General features: G+C 45.6%; 1 protein-coding gene across 1 annotated transcript in view; it reads right to left on the bottom strand.

Moving 5' to 3' along the window:
• The window catches only part of LOC120843500 (cytochrome P450 2J2), an 86,602-nt gene extending 66,520 nt beyond the window's left edge, over positions 1-20,082 (bottom strand). Inside the window, exon 1 of the mRNA XM_042290385.1 lies at positions 19,893-20,082. Within this exon, the coding sequence (XP_042146319.1) occupies positions 19,893-20,082 (190 nt within the window). The remainder of the gene's footprint in view (positions 1-19,892) is intronic.
• Positions 20,083-20,666: the final 584 nt, after the last annotated feature.

The following is a 20,666-nucleotide window of genomic DNA, read 5'->3' as shown; positions in this document are numbered from 1 at the left end:
AGTATGCTTGCAGCAATTTGATAACATTGCCCACTAGAATAACTGCAGACACTGCCACGTACCTTGACGTATGCATAACAAATACCGATACTCGTCATATTACAGCAGGTGCAATCATGTGTGATATTAGTGACCATCTTCCAATCTTTTGCCTAGAGTCCTCCTCTGCTAGAGAAAATAACAAAGACATAGAGACGTTTTGGCATCGCACCATTAATGAGGAAACGCTAAGAACTTTCGGCTGCCTTATGGAAGAGGAAACGTGGGATGACGTTTATGCTGAGTGCAATCCTAGAAATGCCTATAGAATATTCCTAATGAAAGTCAGACAGTACTATAATGCAGCTTTCCCTCTTCAGGAACGTAGAGTGAAATGTAAAAAATTGAAAAAGCCTTGGATGACTAGAGACCTGTATGGAAGAATAAGGCAAAAAAATGCCAAGTATCATGCCTTCATTCAGCATCGTGATCCGCGGCTGCTTATCGAGTTCAAGAAATGCAGAAACAAACTTAATGCCGACATAAAAAAAGCAAAATGCGAATACTATCAAAAAGAACTTCTACGCATACACAATGACCATAGAAAAGTGTGGGACACAGTAAACAAACTCACGAACAGGGAACAGGCACGATGTAATCTGAAAGAAATACTAATAGATAATAAACGTGTCACTGGGAAAGAACTTGGCGATGAAATGAATAGACATTTTATTAGCATGGGTGCGTACACTGGGAGGGCTTCCAACATAGATGACTGTATTGACGCGGGAAACCAAATTGGGTCGATTATGCTTACTCCAACGACACCATTTGAAATTGATAAAATAATCAGAAACCTAAAAAATGACGTCGCCGCTGGAGTAGATGAAATAAAAACCCTACCTATTAAGTACACTGTGACCATAGTTAGTCCAGTTCTATCGAATATAGTAAATAAGATGCTTCAGTCCGGTGATTTCCCTGACGAGCTAAAAATAGCCAGGGTCACTCCAGTGTATAAAGGAGGGGGTGAGACAAACATTAATAACTACAAACCTATCTCAGTTCTTCCAGTTTTTTCTAAAGTATTTGAGCGTGTCATTGCTGATAGATTAACATGTTTTTTTGAGAAGCATAATATAATAACGAAGTCCCAATACGGCTTCCAAAAGCAAAAATCGGCGGAGCTAGCGCTTCTTAACATAAAGGATAAAAAAGTAGAAAATATTGAGAACAAATTATTTACTCTTGGTCTCTTCTTAGATTTAAGTAAAGCTTTTGATACTGTGCAGCACAATATTTTACTTAGAAAGCTTGAAATTTACGGTGTGCGCGGAGTAGCTCTAAAATTAATTGAAACGTATCTTGCGGATCGTTACCAATATGTACTAATAAACGGCGAATCGTCAAATCGACTTAAAATACAGCATGGTGTCCCTCAGGGGTCAATTTTAGGTCCACTTGTTTTTCTTATATATGTTAATAATATAACGACTATATCCGGTTCCCCCGACCTTATAATGTATGCAGACGATACCAACGTATTCTTTTCTGGAGTGACGAAAAAATGCCTAGAAAATGCTGCAAATGTCTATCTATTGAAGCTATCCACCTGGTTACAAACAAATTCTTTAAAACTAAATACAATCAAAACTAAGTATATTATTTTTAAGCCAATAAATAAACTCGACTGCAGCCCCATAAGCTTAAAATTTGAAGACACTGTGCTTGAGCAAGTGTCGGAACAAAAATTTCTTGGTGTATGGTTTACCGAGGACCTTTCATGGAACACTCACGTGAATAAACTCAAAGGTGAATTATCTCGTGTTACGGGAAGTATATATATAAAATACGAAACTTGCTGCCCACTTGGCTAAAACAGACGTTGTACTATTCTTTGGTCTACTCTAAAATCAGTTACGGTATCTTAGTTTGGAGGACGACGATCAATTCGAACTATGTCAAACTTATCACCTTGCAGAAGAGGATTCTTCGCATGTGCGAAAATTATAAAGGAGATATTAGAAACATAAGAACCCAACCTCTATTCATCAAATATAATATGCTTCAGGCAGACCAAATATACTATTTTAAACTCTTACAATGGATTCACAAACATAGAATATACTCCACACCAAAATCGAGTTTAGGTCCGTACCAACTACGAGACCCAAAACGAAGGATGCCTTCAATAAGAACCAATTATGGCCGCACTGCTTCGTCATATCAGATAACTAAGATGCTAAACAGAACAGACATGACTATAGATTATAATAAAACGTTTTATGCCTTCAAAAAACAGTGCCGAAGCTTTCTCGTGGGCAGTGGTATGAGCTTCTCACTTGTGTGATATGTAGGCTAATCTGTTATTTTTATTATGTATTTATATTTGACTACAAATATGGCTCTTGGCATATATTCGATCATTATTCATTTCTAGACTAAATTGCTGCCATCAGCCCTATTTTAGGCTGTAACCTTCTTCTAACGTTTTATTCTTTTTTTTATATTAGTGATATGATGCTTCTGTGTCATACGACGTTACATGTGTTATACGCCTCGAATCATGCTTGCTGTGTAACATGTTTTTGCTGGTTGTTTGATTGTGCCGTTTTTTTTATTTTTTACAAGTCACAATGTTGAATGTTAAAATACCTGTTCCACTGTGCTTTTTTTTTTAATTTCTACTGAGTATACTTTTTGCTAATTATATTCATTGTACTGTTTACTGTTGAACTGTTGGGGGGGGGGGGGGCAGAGACTTTGTCAGGCTTCACGCCTTTATCTCTGCCCCCTGGGCGGAAAAAAACCCGCCAAACAAATAAATAAAAAAAAAAAAAAGTCTCGGATCAGTTTTGCGAAGCAGCCTCAGAATTTGGTACGGTCGCGTGTCCAATGGTCAAAATTCGACAACATGGCGGCGGCCAAGTGGGGGTCACTTATGCTTGGTGAACGGGATAACAGTTTATCGCTATAAGCCCCTCTACCTCGCTGGACGCCAGCGACGCCGCCGAGCCTGGTAATCGCAGGACGTCATTGGCAGACGATGCTAGCTACTTCGATGTGCTGCCGACAGATGCCGCAACGGGACAAACGCGAGACTCCGGAGCCGACGCCGCGTCTCCTCGACCGATCATGTCCGTACACCGATTGGCCATTACGTCCCGTACAAATGCAATATGTACGGTGATCTGGGAAATAAACCTTGTATACTAAAGCCTCCAAGTCAAAACACTAGGAAATCTTGCATTGCTGAGACTTCCGTCGCGCTAAAGGAAGCGTTACAAACACTTTTGGAAGATTATCTCCTAATATCAAGGTGACCCTTTCGGGGAAGCTCGGAGTGCGTCTTTGGCGGTTGGGGGAGGTACGTGCCGATTGCCGATGCCTTGCCGTTCACGAAGTAGTTGAACACGTTTAGGTTTTTTTAAGTTTTACTTCGCTCTCAGGTAAATGAACCAGTCCAGTCAATTAGGTAATCCTGAAGATGCGCCCACAATGCCTTCTGCAGGTTTGTCACTTGTTTGAGCAACAAGTGTTCTTTCTTTGCACTCAAGGTATGAGTAAGGCATGTCGATGCCGTGTAAGCAAATGGCGAGAGGTTCCGAAATATGTTATCGGCGTTGAGACTTCTAAGGCAATCGCTACTCGTTGGCGGTCCTTGAAAACAAGCAAAAACAATAGCCAACTTGAAGTAACATACTCCCCCCGGAAGTTCGGTCGTTATTTTTTCTTTTTTTGTTTACATCCACGTAGAAAAGGAGCGTATATAACTCAAGCCCCGAACAGGGCGCGCCTAGCGGCCAAGAGAGTTTCATTGGTAGGTCATTTTTAGCCGCTGCACACCCTTTTAGACGCTGAATATGTAATAACCGTAAATACCACACTAGGCCCGCGCAATTCGTCCCAATTGCTTCCCGACGAGTAGGCGGCCAGAACCGCTAGGTGGCAACGAACAGTCAGAGAGCATGTATTATAGATTATTTCCAACTGCACGATCGGGGTCCCGTGGTTTCTGGGCCGCGTTCGTAATACCAGCTGCAGGTTCCGAACGCGTTGTCGTTCGCGAAGGTCTCTGCCTTTCCACCTTTTTCCCTCCTAGCCACACGATAACGCAGCGTATGCGCACTTGCGTCCAATCTCCGATGAAGGCGTCCCTCATTAAACTGCATACCCTTTCCATGGTTTGAGTTGGACCCTCTCTACAGCCTAGGCTCTGTACAAATGATAGGCGACAGAGGCGCCAGTGTTTGCCGCCATGACATGGGGAGAGAAATACTTTTTTTTTAATGTTTACCTCATGTTTGGGGGCGCGACTGCTCTTGGTTCTCTAGCGTGTGATTGCGTGAGATTTAGGCTCTAGAAATGCCCGGTGTCGGGCGTTTAGGTTGTCAATGCGCACCGGTACGAACAAAATGTCCTAGGTGAGATTTCTTGAGAGGAGCAATGTTGGGTGATCGGATGACGGAGTTCACCTATTTCGATGTGCTTCCGACAGATGGTACAACGTGAGATGTGACAGGATGCGGTGGCTCGGCCGATCATCTCCGTAAGAGGATACGTGCCACCCGGACCATTAAAGGGAAGCTACGGAGCTTCTTGGAAAAAATGAGTTAGAAGTGAATTCTAGTGTATTTTTACCCCGTGAACCCGAATACCCAAACCATTTGCTGCGTAAGTATTGTTAAGAGCGAGAAAACGCGAAAAACAGTCGCTGTCCGTGACGTCATCGACGGATCTTTTGGCTGCCCAAGGCTAGGGGGGCGGTGCTTCAGCCCTATTTTGAAATTGCTCTTGTGGCTCTCCGGCGCGTCGCATTGAAATATAATTTTGATATCTGTTATTCTAAAGGCCAAAGAACGCAATTCAAGCGTTTTTTCTCAAATGTAGAAGTGCCCCATCTTCCCTTTAAGGCACATAGAACTGCGAGGTGACAAGGAGCTTTGGGAAAAAAACCTTGAATACCTACGAATAAAGTAAAAGCATTTGAAAATTCGGTATTGTAGTGAGTGGCGTCGCACGGAAATTAAACATATTAAAAAACAAAACAAAAAACATATTTCCGGATATTGTCTGCTAACCCAATATCCGACTCGGTGACCCGTGCGATGGAGCTGGGCGGGTATCTTCGGCACCTGGTCGAAGTTGGTGCACATTGTCGGTGCCTTGCCGTTCACGAAGTAGTTTAAGGTGTTTAAAAACTTCAATATTTTCAGCCGTTCTTATGTATTTGTGCCAGGCGGCACGAAAAGGTGGTCTTGAAAATGCACTTACGGTACCTTCGACAGATTTGGCATTTCTTTAGGAACAAATGATCCTTCTTCTGAACTAAGGGATCATGAAGGCGTGTCAATCCAGAATGACTAAATTTCTGAAGGTACCACAGTTGGTCCTCGGTAGTGAGACTTATAATGTAACCGCTACTCACTGCGGGTACTTGAAAGCTTCGTTCGATTTACGTGCGCCTCCTGCACAGGTGCCGAAAGGTGTAGGGCAGCGTACATCCGGAATGTGCATTGAGATACGGCCAGACGCACACCGCCCTTCACATTTCTACACTGGAGAAGGAGATGCAGGTAGATGAAACGAAGCTACTAGCAAGCAAGAACAATTGCCAGCCGGAAGCCACATACTCCCTCTGGAAGTTCGGCCATGTTTGATTTCGTCTGCCGTTGAATACCCTGTGTACGGAGATCACAAAAGTTCCACGGCTACCCTAGAGATAGTGCCAGTATGTTGTCTCGTCGTAAGATATCACAAAAAGTTAAAGAAACACCAAAATAAAAAACAATTTTTTTAAAGAACATTAAGATAGGGCACTCATTTTGTAGAACATTTCCACGAAATAAAAAAGCGCAATATTTACGCCGTTCGACGAAATTTACGTAGAGTTCACGGCACGCTTAAGTCCCGCCAAAAATCAGTTGCCCCACCCAATACTACTGGATTGGCTTGGCTGCTCTGTTGAACACGCTAACAAACCTAGCCTTTCCTTTTCGCAAAATCCGGTGCGTCTTCTCCAGTGTCTGACCCCTAATGCTTGTGCAAGCAGACACGCTGTAGCATCTGGCATCGTCTGCTATTTCACCACCATCTACCGTCGTTTGCAATGCCCATGAGACGCGTACAGGAAAGCTGCCTGTCGGCGTCCGTTTTGCCAACGTTGGTTTTCGCTTCCGCCCGTCTGCTATTCTGCCCCCGTTTAAAACGTCTGCAACGCTCGAAGACGGAACTATAAGAGCGGCGCTCTAGCGTTCCCTCAGGCACAAGCCACGGTCCAATACAAGCATCTGTCAGCGTTTATCGATGTGAGATATTACGTTACCGTGAGGAGTAAAGAAAACCAACAAAACAAATATAAGTCCTTCCAGCTTTACAGTAATCGTTGTGGTTTTCATATGACATTTGCGAGCAAGGTGAGTAAGCGTTATGACGCACAATTAAAGCGAGACGTAAAAATAATCGCTATACAAGCCAGGGGCGCTGCAAAACCTGAGAGCTACATTCCCTTCAATGCGAAATGACAAAAACAAAACAAAAAAGAAACTTGATCCGAGCCAAATTTTTGATTGCCCCCAGCTAAATGGCTCGCAAATTCTTACCTGTGTAGCTAGGTATCTTCTCGATATTACACCCTGGTCGCAATCACAGCGGTTCATCAATTCACAGAGCAGCGGGCCACGTTTACGGGAACCAACACCTGTATTCGGCACTAACACGCACAAAGGGACAAATCAAACCAGATTAGGCAACATAGTTGACGCCTGACGATAGGCTTAGGCCCAGTCCCGCTACGAACACTATCACCCACTCGCACAGCGCTTCCAAAGGCGCGCACTTGCGACAGGTGTTTTGTAGAAACTAGGTCGGTCGGTATATTAATGTAAAACCTGGGTGAATGCAAAACGAATCCCAAACATAGAAATAAACGAGGACAACGAGCGTAGCTCGTTGAGCACGCCGGAAACGCCGACAGCCGTGTTTATGACAGTTTGAAACCGAAGCGAAATGGCAATCTCGGGATATATTTCAAAAACAACGATCACTCTATTTTGATTATTTTTTGTGAATCATAAAATTAATGTCGATATAAACACTATTGCGGCACGGAGATACAATTTTACGGCCAACGTTTTACACGCCAATCATTTCTCCAAGCAATGAGAGCCGAGAAAAGGTGCTTAGTTTTGTAAGCACCCGGCGGGGCCTAGAGCAGGGCTAGCCGCACCTAAATTGCGCCACCGGCGTAAATGTAGGTTCAATTTTTTTTTCTGCGTGGCAGAATTGACAAAGAGATATGTGGCCCATCTATGCGATTTAAAGGGCAAATCCAGTCTATGCTTTCGATTTTGGGATTATGAATTTTAGTGCAGTCAGAGTCCCTGAATGGCAAGGTGTAATCTTTTTCTCGTTATTGAGCGTAGTTTTAAAGATATCGACGCCTCGAAGTTTTGCTTGGGGCGCGGCCAACAGAATCGAAACTAGCCGCTCGAGGCCCCGGCCACACTAGAAATCAGCCGCTATGTGAACGTGACGTCAGGATCGTTCTCGTTGAACGAGTACGCAGGCCGAGCGCCACCTACCTCTGATACGCTAGCCGTCTAAAGATAGGAGGTAAGCTGATTCTGTTTTAATTCTGTATACGTGGTAGTTATCCAGCAGATGTAGCAAGAGTTAGTGCGTATACCCAAAAGCTAGCGACTGGAAACCCGTGAAATCGTACGGTGCCGTACTCGGCGGCCGCCGTCGTGCGTGCGCTATGCCGTACTCGCCGCTTGTATAATCAAAAGCTAGCGACTGGAAAACGAGTGGACTCGTTCGGTGCCGTACTCGGCGGCTGTCGCCGTGTGTGCGGTCTTCCGTACTCGTCGCTAGGCCTAAATTGCCGTCAGGGCTCCGCGGATGGAGCGGAGCAGTGACATGCAGTACTGGGGGCCCTTCCGCTTCCGCGCTGCGGGTCAGTCCCAGACACGAAGCTTTAAAGCGCGATCCAAACCAACGCTTCTTTTTGCGCCTGTAGGTCGTGCGGCTGCGGATGTGACGTATTTTCGTGACGTCGCGCCGCTTCTTCGCTCCTTCCGGGCGCGCACAAAAAAGTTGGTTGATTTCAACTTCTTTCTCAACGCGCACAAAAACGCGCGGTGACGTAGTAGGGCGCTCCTGTGTCCCGGCCAATCGGTGGAGGGCAAGCTAGTTCCGGCTCCGCGTTTCTCGCCGTCTGGCTGCCCTCTCCCTCCCCCCCCCCCCCCTTTTATTCTCTTCCAACATGACAACGCGATCTCTCTCCCTCTCTCTTTCTCTCGCCGTCTGGCCGGCCAGTCTGTCGCAGTTGCACTTTGCTTGTGCGCCCGTGCCTGCGTGCGCGCGTGCGCGCTCGCCCGAAGTTTCGCCCGTCCTAACCAAAGCGCACGGTTCTGAGTCAGAAAGCGCGCCCGGAAACAGCAAAAACGCCACGAAATGCGTCACATCCGCAGCCGCACGACCTACAGGCGCAAAAAGAAGCGTTGGTTTGGATCGCGCTTAAGGCTCTCCGGCGTGGACCGCGGCGCCCGAACACACGTGTGCTGAGCTGTACACGTCTGTTTTTTTATTATTTTTTCCTCGGGCGCGTAAAAGCCGAAGTCCAAAGTCCACTCGTCGAACAGCGTTCACCCACACCTTCTCTAGTTTCCGGTCAGTTGGAAACTTGTGAAAAAGCACCTCCGTGTTGCGCAGCGGGTTGTTTGAGCATCCCACAGCGCTACAAGTTGCACTCGGAATCTTTCGAGGAACAGCTGGGCAGTCTTGGGCGCACCGAGTTGCTCGCTAAAACGAGTCTGAGAGTTCTCGCAAGCAAATAAACAAAAGGCTATACTGAAGCTACACGGGCTACAGAAAAAAGCCACGGCTAAACACGCCAATCACAAGCCGAAGTAGCGGTGGTAGCGGCTCAAAGCGCACTCCGCGCAACGCCCGGACCGGAAGAAAAAAAGAGAACGATACTGACGTCACGGCCCAATGTTGCTTTAGCGATCAGCAACTCTCTGACCGCCCGCTAAGGTGCAGCGGCTCGCGGCGGGTCGCATTTTTATTATCGGCAATAGTTGAGGATGCGGCGTCCCACGGACGTAATATTTTGGCTGGGGTCGTATTTTGTGTCACTACAGCGATACCAGTAATTTATTTCATTTTAAGTTTTGGCCGGAGTTGCCCTTTAAAATATGCTTTGATTAAAATTTCAGTGTCCTTTTAAGACACCCTGTCTTAAGGAGTCCGAAATATGTCAACTAGCCTCTTAACGCAAATGTGTAAAGTAGCCTTATGCGGTCACAAGCGGTTGCAGGGCAGTCCCTCACGCATAAGCGTAATTGAGCGAACCATTAAGAGTGTACTTCTATCTTCCGCCAAAACAATATATATATATATATACATAATTTTTTTTAAACAGATTTTAGTATTGTTTTGATAAGCATCGAGTCTACAAAATATTTTTTTTTGTAGAAGTTAGAACTGATCACCGTACACGGTCGGCCAAATTTATCTGAAAACACCCATACTTAGAGCACTAAAAAGTTTATTTTATTAATATTTTAAGTCACGAACGATTAGGTACCAAAACAATCTGGTGGAACAAAATGTAGACAATGATTTGGCAATGCTTGTAGATGCTTGAATCAAACTAGTCGGCTTAAAACAATATAGAACTATACATAATTCCTAATCCTAAAGACGTGATTCCCGATACGACTTAGTATAGACCTTTTTCGCAAGGGCGCCGCCATCTTGAATTGTCGACACTTCCAGTATGGGCGAATACATTGTTTTGCCGTCGCCACTCTAATAGAAGGCATTTAGGACATAAATGTAACCGTTACACATTCTCGTTTTGCCTCCCCTCTATTTTTTTACTATTTGCAGGTTGAAACGTTTTGATATTTTTTCGTCGCCCATACCGGATATGCCTACTTTTTTTTTGTTGCTTTATTTGTTTTGCGGATTTCAATCCGCAGAGGGAGCAGAGATAAAGGCACGATGCCTGACAGCGCCCCTCCCCCTGCAGTTCATACAGCGGAAATAGCATTTCAAAGAAGTCATAGTGATTTATATAACAAGACAGCCATCGGCATAAAAGCAAATAGAAACAAATATTATAGAAATATCTGAAAACGCATGAAATACAATGACTCAACTCAAACAACTACACAAGCGGCACAGGTTGAACAATGCGGGGCGATATGCTTTTTATAATCCAGAAATAAAATAAAATTTAAATAAAGATAAAGACAAAAATAGACACCGGTTTTTTTACATATCTACTAAACATTTATAAACAAGGATTAATAAAAGAAAGCGGAAACAAGCTAAATCAAAACCAAAAATCAGGCTACAAAGCCAAAATGGAGAATTTCAAAGTTTCGTATACGTTACGCTTCATTGAAAGTAAATATAAATAGATAAATAGATATGCATGCCTTAAATAGATGAAAATGCGATATCACTGCAAACCAGAGCTGGTCTGCAGTCTCTTTTGAACTTTGGAAAAGGGGAACTGAAATTAACATCAATGCCAGGGAAATTTAAAAATTTAGTACTCATGTACCGATAAACTTTGCCTGCCATAATTTGTTCGTATGCTTGGGGTCCTACGTTTCAAGTCTCGTAATGTGTAGGCACTAGAAGGAGGTGTCTGTGTCAAATAGAGGTTGTTTTTGTAGATCCATTGAAATAATTCAAAGTGATATATCTGGTCTGCCTTCAATATATTATATTTAACAAAGAGTGGTTGAGTGCTCAAGTTTCAGACATTACCACTGTAATTTTCGCAAATACGAACAATTTTTTTCTGAAGGATGATTAGTTTGTTGTAGTTAGATGCAGTGGCCATACCCCAAACCAACATACCATAACTGATGTATAGAACCTATGCAGCTGTTAATTAAAGTAAAGTGCTGTGACAAAAGCATTTTTTTTTGTTTTAGGCACACGTTTTGTAGATGTACGTCTAACTTCTCAGAATATTTTGCAATTAGTCTGTTTAAATTTTAAAAATCAAACGACATTTCCGACCTTTTTACCTAGTAGACTACAATTGCAGAGATTGTTGATGCCCCTTGATTTTTTTAACCAATTTTTTTCCGGTATATGCATGTGGTTAAAATATTTAAACATATATTTAGCAAAGCTTGCTCTGCAATAGAACGTCTAATAAAAAAAAAACATGCATGCGTACTTTCGCCTTTGTTGTACAAGAGACATTGTCACGGTTCTAATCAAGGTTTTAATTTCTATAGACTAATAGCATTCCAAGTATGGCCTTCTTTAGACAACGGGCTAAACTTGTCACTGCACTCGATTATCAAATCCTAAGTAGTGACCCTAATCCACCATGTTCATAAGAAAAAGCATTTTGGTGTTTGCTGATGTTTCCTTTCGTTCAAAAAAAAAAACAAAACACACAAACAACAACAATCAGTTTCAAAATACGGTTTTGATTGGGCTTCTATAAAAACTATTGAGCTCGTTAAATTTATATTTCTTTTTTCCTGATACACCACTATAAAACGGAGAATTGTTCTAAATCCAGTTTCATTATAATCAGAGACGAGTAAAAGTTCCCGAATAGGAACTGTCCTTGAGAAGAAAAGCCCCAGCTTCACGGCAATAAATATTTATCTAACGTTTTAGCTTGTGCTCACCCTGAGCACCTGCTCAACTGTCATCGAGGTTCCTTCTTATTTCGGAAACTCCACCCAGATCGTCCCGGGAAATGTGGTATACATAGCGGGTATCAATATTTATGTGGTCCTCATTCACGAAACATCACTGTACGCTAAAGACCCCCCCCCCCCCCCGCCCCCACCCCCCTGACTTTCAAAATTTTAAGAAAAATGAACACCAATACATACAACTTATTTATATTGTAATGCAATCACCTTGTTTACGCTCGTTTTTCTAAAGCTTCGTGCAAAAACAAAATTGATAATCTAAATTTTTTTTAGAATTCACAAAACGTTCGGCGACAAGTTTAGACAAAAATAAATAGATACGTGCTGTAAGTCGAAACGTCTCCACTCCGGGGGAAACCTTTCGCGGACTATTTTTAGATAGAGAATAACATGGAATTATGAAGTGCGTAGCTTACACTAGTGACCTGGTTACGGTGATTTTAAGGGATTCTGGTTTTATAACAGAAAAGGCGGTTTCAGTTGTTTTAGAGTTTTTTCTCTTTACAGGCGCCCCGAACTGCTCTCCAGTCGTGCACCTGTTTCCTGCATGCGTCCCATTAATTACCGCCTGTTCGACAATTTCCAAGGCAGCCACATGCGCCAATGCATGTACTATTGCTGGACTCGGTAAAAGTATACTCCGTCATAGTTTTTTCATAATTGATGCCTTTTATTTTTTTTTCAGATTTGGCTTATTTTATTAATATACATGTCCGAACTAGTAACTCGAGTATAATTGTGTAATTGCTTAAATATATCCGAATTTGCTGAGACAGCACTAACTTAGACCTATATTGTTGATACCACGCTGAAACAGCGCTTCATAAGTGCTAATTTACGTTCAGGTCAGCACCGTCGGACTTTGTGGGGAGTAGCTGAGTTCATCTTTAGTGCAGTACTTCAGTGCCGCCTGAACGCCCTTTTGGTGCAGCCTCATTCTTCTGTAGGGGTCATATACTGACCACACTGTTTACCCTCCTTAGCCAGGACACGTGCCAGAGCCTCGTTTGTTCCGTTTCTTTCCCTACATAAACGTAACAAGTGAGGCACTGGAACGTGCCCTGGATAAAGACGGTATCCAAATGGCGCACAATCCTGTGTCTACCCCTGGACGACTCATGCCACGTTCAAATGATCGCCGTGCTAAGGACGTTATATATAATGTTATATATAAGGTTCCTTGTGGGTTTGTGGGGCCACATACATCGACGAAACAAAAAACTTTACAGAGAGAATCCGTCAACACAAAGACGATGTACGCAAGTTTGATGATGAGCACAGCTCGGTCGCTGAGCACTGCGACGTCAAGGACCATCCTATTGACTTTGACGAGGCATGCATCATTTACTTTGAGACAAATCTTCGAAAGAAACCGTTTCTCGAATCCTCGCGTATTCAAACAACGCCAGAGAACATCAATCGGCCTCACGGAGCATTGCCATCCGCATATGTGTAGGGGCTTCGTCACTTTATTAAAAGGTACAGCCCTAGAAGAAGAAGAAGACCAGATGTCCTCCGTAGAAGAGAAGAAAAGGACACTGCTGCTCAACTGCCACAGCCCTAGTCGTCCCTGAAGAAGAGGCCAAATTGACCACGAAGCGTAGGGTCCCTACAAAGGGGCTTGGTTGGTGTCCGAACTTTTTAATAAAGACCTACATGTTGTACTGCCGAAATGACGAAAATCAATTAACGCAAGTTTAGATAATAGTGCGTCCTATATACGTACTGATCCAAGCGTAGTTCTATGGTCACAAAGCTATGTTAAGAAATAAACAAACAAAAAAAAAAAAACATTGTAACATTAACTTTTAAAATTACGTGTTCCGATTAATCACTTCGCAAAACTGAATTGCCCCTAATAATCCAGCATCTTTTACCGAGCACCGAATTCGCTGTTGTTTAGTTTTCTTCGCCCGGACGAGACGCCGCCAACGCAAATCACTTAAATAAGTAAACACTGCGGCACCAAGTAACAGCGTCAAAGGGCGCTTGCCGCTTTTGGGTACTGTGATTATCTTTTTTTACGAGATCATAAGTAAAGAGCTTCTTTTGTTCTCAATATGAGCCAATTCTATACCAAGCGAAAACGAAATAAAGTGGAATGTTTGAGTGTCAGTGAGGCATTGAGCCATGTACCGCGGCCACCTTCACAGTGTTTTTTTTTTTTTTTTTTTCACGCAATATATAACAGATTTCAGTTTAAAGTCATGAAACCGATGCACGAACGGATGTATTCCAAATTTCAGCAATATTGGCTGAGTTTCGGTTTCTGGGTGGTTTCGGGCCGGCTCCCTCTTTGCACTCGGGATAACGCTAATCACGAAGAGAATTAGAGGGTTCCACTGGCTTATGGCTGGGGTAGGCGTCAATTGTATGGCATCCCGAGGTGCCTAGACCTTCTTTGTGTTTTGTCGGTTTCTCTTTAGAAAGCAAAATACAAGGGGGGGGGGGGGGGGGATACAAATCTGCGCCTGAGTTGTCGCCGAGCAAAGCAATACGCCTCGCAAGTGGGCTCATTGTCGTCTTCTGCGCATGAGAAAGGAAGTAGCGGTGACGTCAGAACGCCGAGCCCTGATTGGCTAATCGCGACCCCCTATCCGAGCGTCGTCTGCTCCTTTGCAGCGTCGTCTGCTCGCAACGTCGTCTGCGTCTGCCTTACCTATCCTGCCGACTTTCGGAAGTGCAGGTCTTAACAAGCGAGCTCGACTTCGCCTTTCAGAGAGGGCAGACGAAATAACTCGAGCGGTACGTTGTTTTTGTCTAAACACTAGCAGACGCGCACCAACGAGGCAAATCAAAGGACTCACTGGCGAGGTGTCCCGAGGCGCCGAGGTTTGTTTGCTAAGAGCCGAGAGGGAGCGTGTTAGTGTCCGCAAGTTCCCTCCCAAATACTTTTTTCTCCTTTCGGGTTCGGCGAGACTCTCTCGGCGGGTTGGCGCAGTTAACGTCGTCTGCTTTACGTCTGCTAGTCAAAGCGATGGCTGCTTTACCTTTCCGGCGTCTGTAGGAGATTCACCGCTTTTTTACCGGCGAGAGTAACCGTTGCCTCGAAAAACAAGGAGATGACAGGAGGAAGAGATTGACCTCTTAATCTAAAATTGAGGTCAGCGATCAAAGTATAAGACGGGAAGGGTTCACAAGGGTCGCGCGGGCATATTCCATTCAGCACGCCAGCCGGTCGTGGGCAGACGGTCGCCGAGTCGGAGTGCCTGCTAGGCCTATCTGCCGAGCTCGCTTGGTCGTTCTCGGTGGAATCGGGGCCGTCGGAGCTTTTCCCGGGTGTTTGTGGATCCAGCGTTCTTGTTCGTCGTGGTCTGTTTCAAGTACTTTTTTTACTTTTTTCTTGCTGCTTGAAGTCGGGACGCGTGAAAAGCGCACGTAGAAAAATGAACGTCCGTTGGTCGTCGCGACCGCGACGCTGTCGGCCATGCTTCGGAGCTGTCGTAGGACTTCGTCGTAACCTGCGCAAGACTTACGAAAATTTCGTTTCGTGAATACGAATTTGTTCTTAAGTTTTGTCTTACGCACATTTTTGGCGTAAGATCGTTTCGTGAATCTGGCCTCTGCGCTCCCGAAAGTCGCAGGAAAGGTAAGAGAGACGCAGACGACGTTGCGAGCAGACGACGCTCAGATAGGGGGTCGCGATCAGCCAATCAGGGCTCGGCGTTCTGACGTCACCGCTACCCCCTGCGCAAGAAGCAGACGAACTTGCCCTCCGCATATTGAGAAAATAAGCTCAAAGTAAATAAAAAAGGGAGACGCGTAGGGTTTTAGGACATTTCAGCAAACCCCGTTTCATCGAAAAAGTGGTCGCCCCGAACCGAAACGTCCAATTGCAGCAATTGGCCGTTATTTTAAAGCGCGGCTCTCAGGCGCCTGTTTCCGGCTTGAGCGACGTCACCGTTGGCGTCGCCGTCGCCGTGGTCACGCGGTGCTATATGGGAAACGTCCCACGTGACGTCAAGAGGGTCACAAGTGACGTCACAAAGGTCACGCGCGTTGCATTATGAGAAACATCCCATGATGCAACGCACGGGTATCACTTGTTACCCACGTGTTGCATTATGGGACTTCCAATAACAACGTCACACGTGACGTCACGGTCATTCGTGAAGGTCGCGACGAACGTATGCCTCTTCCTAGGAACCCTCCCCTCTTCCTCCTCAAGAGCTGCGCTCTGATTCGTCGTAACAGGGAATTGTAAATATCTAATTTTTGAAACAAAAAAAAAAAATCATACCAAAAACGAAAAATGAGTTGCTAGACCCCCCCCCCCCCCCCCCCCGTCCCCCCCAAAAAAAAAAAAAAAAATCGAGGCTGGTAGAGGGGCGAGCCGGTGGAACCCCGAATCCATCCGCTTTGGTAACACTCCTGGCGTGTCCTCCATCGTGCCATCTAAGCGTCTCTCGTACGCAAGGACAATGAGAAATAAGTCCATAGTTTGCAAGATTCAGTAATTTCAAAGAAAGCGTAAATTTTTAAATTTCGTTGGGAGAAACCTAGGACGCATTAAATGAAACGGCGTTCAATGAAATGTCCCGTCCCAGGTGCGGTTGACCTTCTAGTGGGCAGCAGAACCTAAGATGACTCACTTTGTGAAAATATGATGAATGAAAACCGGCATCGTCTTTCAGGCACGTGCGATCTTTTTGCGGTTTTGACATAAAATAAAGGTGCAGGTCCATGCCAAAGCCATGAATATCGAAAGAGGCTAATACGAGGAAATCTCACTGCAAAACCAACCGACGTGGAGAATAGCTCACCGGCCTCTTGATGAAGGCGGTGGAGGCTCACCTACGAGTTTCGTTTTCGGAAATGGCATCCTTTTGTTATATAAATATTAGAAACATTTTTTCCCTATTTTTATTTCTTGTATTAACTTATGATTTCTGGTGCTGTTGGGTCCTGACACAATTTGGGGGCTCTTTGTGGTCGTCGCGAGCAATGACGAGGTCACTTCGTTGCTCTTCATAGAACTCAACCTTGAGGCAATCTCTTCATAGGAAAAAAAGATGTGTCAATTACTTTGTTAGTTGTTCCCATCCCGTAGAGCTGTTGACTTTTGCTTCTTCATTCCTATTGGTGTTGTCGCGGCCGACGTGGGTCCCAAGGATGGACCAGGCTCGGCAGGGGTCCATATCCAGGTGGAGCTCCAGGCAGAAGTTACAGCAGGCGACGATCACGATAATTACAACTCTCCTTTATTTACATGTCAGGAGAGCAATGAGCTATGGCTATACAGCATCTAGCAGAAGCTATATCTTGATCTATCTAGGTGGGTAAGGTGAGTTGGGTGAGCTCGCTCCTTTTAAAGTATTTCGGTTGCTATGTAGTCGGTGGCAAGCAATCGCGGCAGTGCATCTGTTTCGTCACCTACGCCTTCTCGACAGGACCCTCTCTTCAGGTTACGTCACACGTCCACGCAAACCGCACCGAAGAAATCGTGTTACTCGATGGCGTCATGCGTTAACGTACCAGTCTCTTCGAAGGTGTCGTCCTTCCAGGTCTCTTGTGGCAGGCCGGACGAGATCCTGGCATAATGCTGGTGTTCGAGGCCCACTGGGTTGACCTTCAATGGATGTCTCCCTTGGGTTCCATAAAGGGCAGACATTCAGCCGGTTCGACACCTTGAAGCCACGTTATTCCGGCGGAGAAGAATGAGGTGACGAGCACCACCCGTGAGCGAAACATAAGATGACGAACCGAGGCCGCCGACGCCCGTCGCCACCGTGGAAATCGTTCCAAAGGTGAACATCCTCCGAATCGCCCGAAGGAACGACGTGTCTTGCTGCCGGTCATGTATAACCCACTTTGTTACCAGGACGAGTTCAGCAGCGATTGGAATGACCCCCGCAACACCAGCAACCGCAGAAGGCAGGCAAGCACCCAAGCCAACTCAAGGGAACGCCAGCTCATGAAGTAAGATCAATGAGACTCAAAACTTCCGCTCTATTTAAAATCTTACCCCTAAGTAGAATGTCACACTCAACATGAATCCCAAGACAGCTTGAACTGAACTTTCCGAAATTAGGACAAGCTAAGCAGTACAACCTCTGAATATATTTGCTTCTTGCCACAAAGTACTATAAGCCTACTTGAGTAAATGCACACAGTTTGAAGTTGCCTAAACAAACTTATGTCATTTCCTGACGAACACCAGGCCTCATGTTAAGGCAATACTCAGGCTGTCGGCGTTGCCATTACTCCTGCCCTTTTTGTATATAACATAAAAATTAAAATCTTGCAGGGCAATGCTCTAGCGCAAGAGGCGTTCGTTTTTCGGAGACATACTACGCAACCACGTCAGAGGGCAGTGGTCCGTTTCAAAGGTGAATTTGTTCCCCGAGAGGGTAGCACGAAAGCTTCTGAGCCGCCCAGAAGAAACATGCGCATTCTTTCTCGCTCGCACTGAACGCCTGTTCTCGAACACTGAGCTTCGGCTTGCGGACAAAACAGGGTGCTCAATGCCCTCATTATCCTTCTGACATAACACAAGTCTCAGTCCTCGGTCGCTAGCATCACATTAAACGACAGACGGTCGGGCATAATCAAAAGCCATGAAAAGGGGCTGTCTAGAAAGTTTTGTTTTCAGTGTCTGAAACGCTGTTTGTTTTGGTTCGTCACAGACGACGAGCGTTGGCTGCGCCTTTCAAAGCGCGTCAGTGAGCGGGCTGGCCAATTTTGAGTAATCCCGGATGTATCGCTTTTAGTACCCGGTAAGCCCGAGAAATGCTCTGATATCGGTTTTAGGTTTAGGCCACGGATAGTTTTCTACGGCTTCAATCTTAATTTCGGACGGCCGACGAGACCTTCCTCCTACAAAATGGCCCAGATACGTGACCTCAGCTCTACCCAACTGGCAGCTCTCCGCCTTTACTGTCAGACCTGCCTCCCAGAGTCGTGTCAGCACTGCCCGCAGGTGATGAAAGTGACCTTCCCAGCGGTAGGAAAAAAATAGAGATGTCATCTAAATATGGTAAGAAGAAATCGCCAAGTCCACGCAGCACCCGATTCATCAAACTGAAGGAACAAAAGGGAGCATTTTTTTAATCCGAAACTCAGCATCAGGGGTTAGAAGGTGCCAAACGGAGAAACAAAAACGGAGAACCGACTGGTATGCTCTCTAAGGGGCACCTGCAAATATCCCCGAACCAAATCAAGTGTGGAGATAAATTTGGCACTGATCACTGTTGCGATACGCTCATGAATCTTCGGTATTGGGTAAGTTTTCAGGGTCACAGCCCTTTGAAACTTCGTGGCAGTACAAATCATTGTGAAGAGGTACTTGTACCGTGACTAAGTGACGGGCAAGGACCGTACCGCGTCCAGTACCAGGAACTTGAAAGGCTCAGAGGTCAACGGGAGCGGTTTTAGAGGACCTTTCACTTCCCGATGACCTGGCACCAGCTGATTTCAGGTGGTTCTTAACATATCAGAAACACCCTGGCCAATAATACTCTTGAAGTAAACGTTCTTTGGTTTTCTTTGTACCAACATGCCCTGAACAAGGGCTTTCATGTGCCACATGCAGGAGTTTGGAGCGGTACTTGTAAGCCACCACGAGTTGATCATAAACCCTTCCTCGCCTGTCCTCGTATTTCCCATGAAGGAGACCTTCTTTCTCGTGAAACGTAATGTTTTTCCAGTCTACTCCTTCTCCCTCAGTGTGGAAAGTCTCTTGAGGCTGGGGTCGCTTTTCTGTTCTGATTGCAAACCCGTTGTCCCTACTTTTAGTAGACTCTGCAACCTAGATGTGTTTCCACGAACAACGCGCCCCTCAGTCACCTCCAAACGTCACAATTTGAGAACTCATCTGCGCTTGCAGGGTTCTACCTTCGTTGTAGGAGTTGGACCGCGTCTCAATTGCTTGCCCAGCGTCCTCGGTCGCCAGCACGTTCTCGGAGGTTTCCAGCTAAATTTCCGATTCCCGTGAAATGGTGGCTTGCTCATTGTATCTAGGGTGGGTAGGAAGCTCCCGCGTCTTCGACCCAGTTAGAGCCATCACTATCCCGTCGGTCAAACATTTTCCCATTTTAAGGAGTTTTTGGTCCAACTTGACAGAAAAGAGGTACGGATAGTGGGGTGGTAGGTGAGCTGAAACCACAGCCTCTGTCTCCCGTGTGCCGAACCGACATTGAATCGTCACCCCGGCCACTGGCAGACAGAGGCTCTGCTGTTTAGCCACCTGCGGTATCCGCGCGGACTCACCAGTGTAGTGGTCCGCTTGCACGAGCGATGGGTGCACGACGGCCAGCGTAGCGGCGCACTCCCTGAGCACCTTGCAGGACTCGCCGTTCACAAAGAGGCCCCGGAGATAAGGCTCGAGCAGTAGGTCGTTCTCGTCATCTATACTAACGTACGAAAATACCACCCGAGGCTTTCGGCAACCAGCCGCCATGTGACCCACGTCTGGCAGCAGAAACAAGGCATCGGCTTTCTCGCCTCAAATTGTTCTTTTTTTTCTTCTGCTTGACCTTGTTTTTTCGTGCGACGGTTCTCCTCTCCTGCCTCTCCGCGCCTCGCGGACTTCGATATATGAGCGCCATTCACGGAGTCCTTGGCTACCTTTTGTATTCCTCGGAGTGTAGCTTATAAAATCTTCCGCGGTAATTGCCGCGTGTTCCTGGAAATATCCGTTTTGGTGTGTCGTCTTTCTGACTACTTCGCCATGCCACAAACTCTTCGACCAGCTCGGCTGCCTTCTGTGTCGTGTCAGGATTTTTATCCTAAACACAGTATCATGTTGCCTCCAGCATGCCCTTGTATGGTTGTTCGAGGCCGGAGCACACGGCAACGCCGTCGCGGTTACCGTAGATCTTCACACTTTCAAGCCATTCCACCAAGTTCGACCTAAGATTGTAAGGGAACTCAAGATGCGACTCTTGGGCTTCTCTTTCTGGTACCGTGCAAACGTATCCGGAAAGCCTCCGTCGATAAGCGGTACTTTTTCTGAAGGCCGAGCTTGACTGCGTCATAGTCTGC

Source organism: Ixodes scapularis, unplaced genomic scaffold (assembly GCF_016920785.2).
Source record: "Ixodes scapularis isolate PalLabHiFi unplaced genomic scaffold, ASM1692078v2 PGA_scaffold1__304_contigs__length_218370807, whole genome shotgun sequence".
NCBI classification, from domain to species: domain Eukaryota; kingdom Metazoa; phylum Arthropoda; class Arachnida; order Ixodida; family Ixodidae; genus Ixodes; species Ixodes scapularis.
This window is presented reverse-complemented; position numbering and strand designations above follow the sequence as displayed.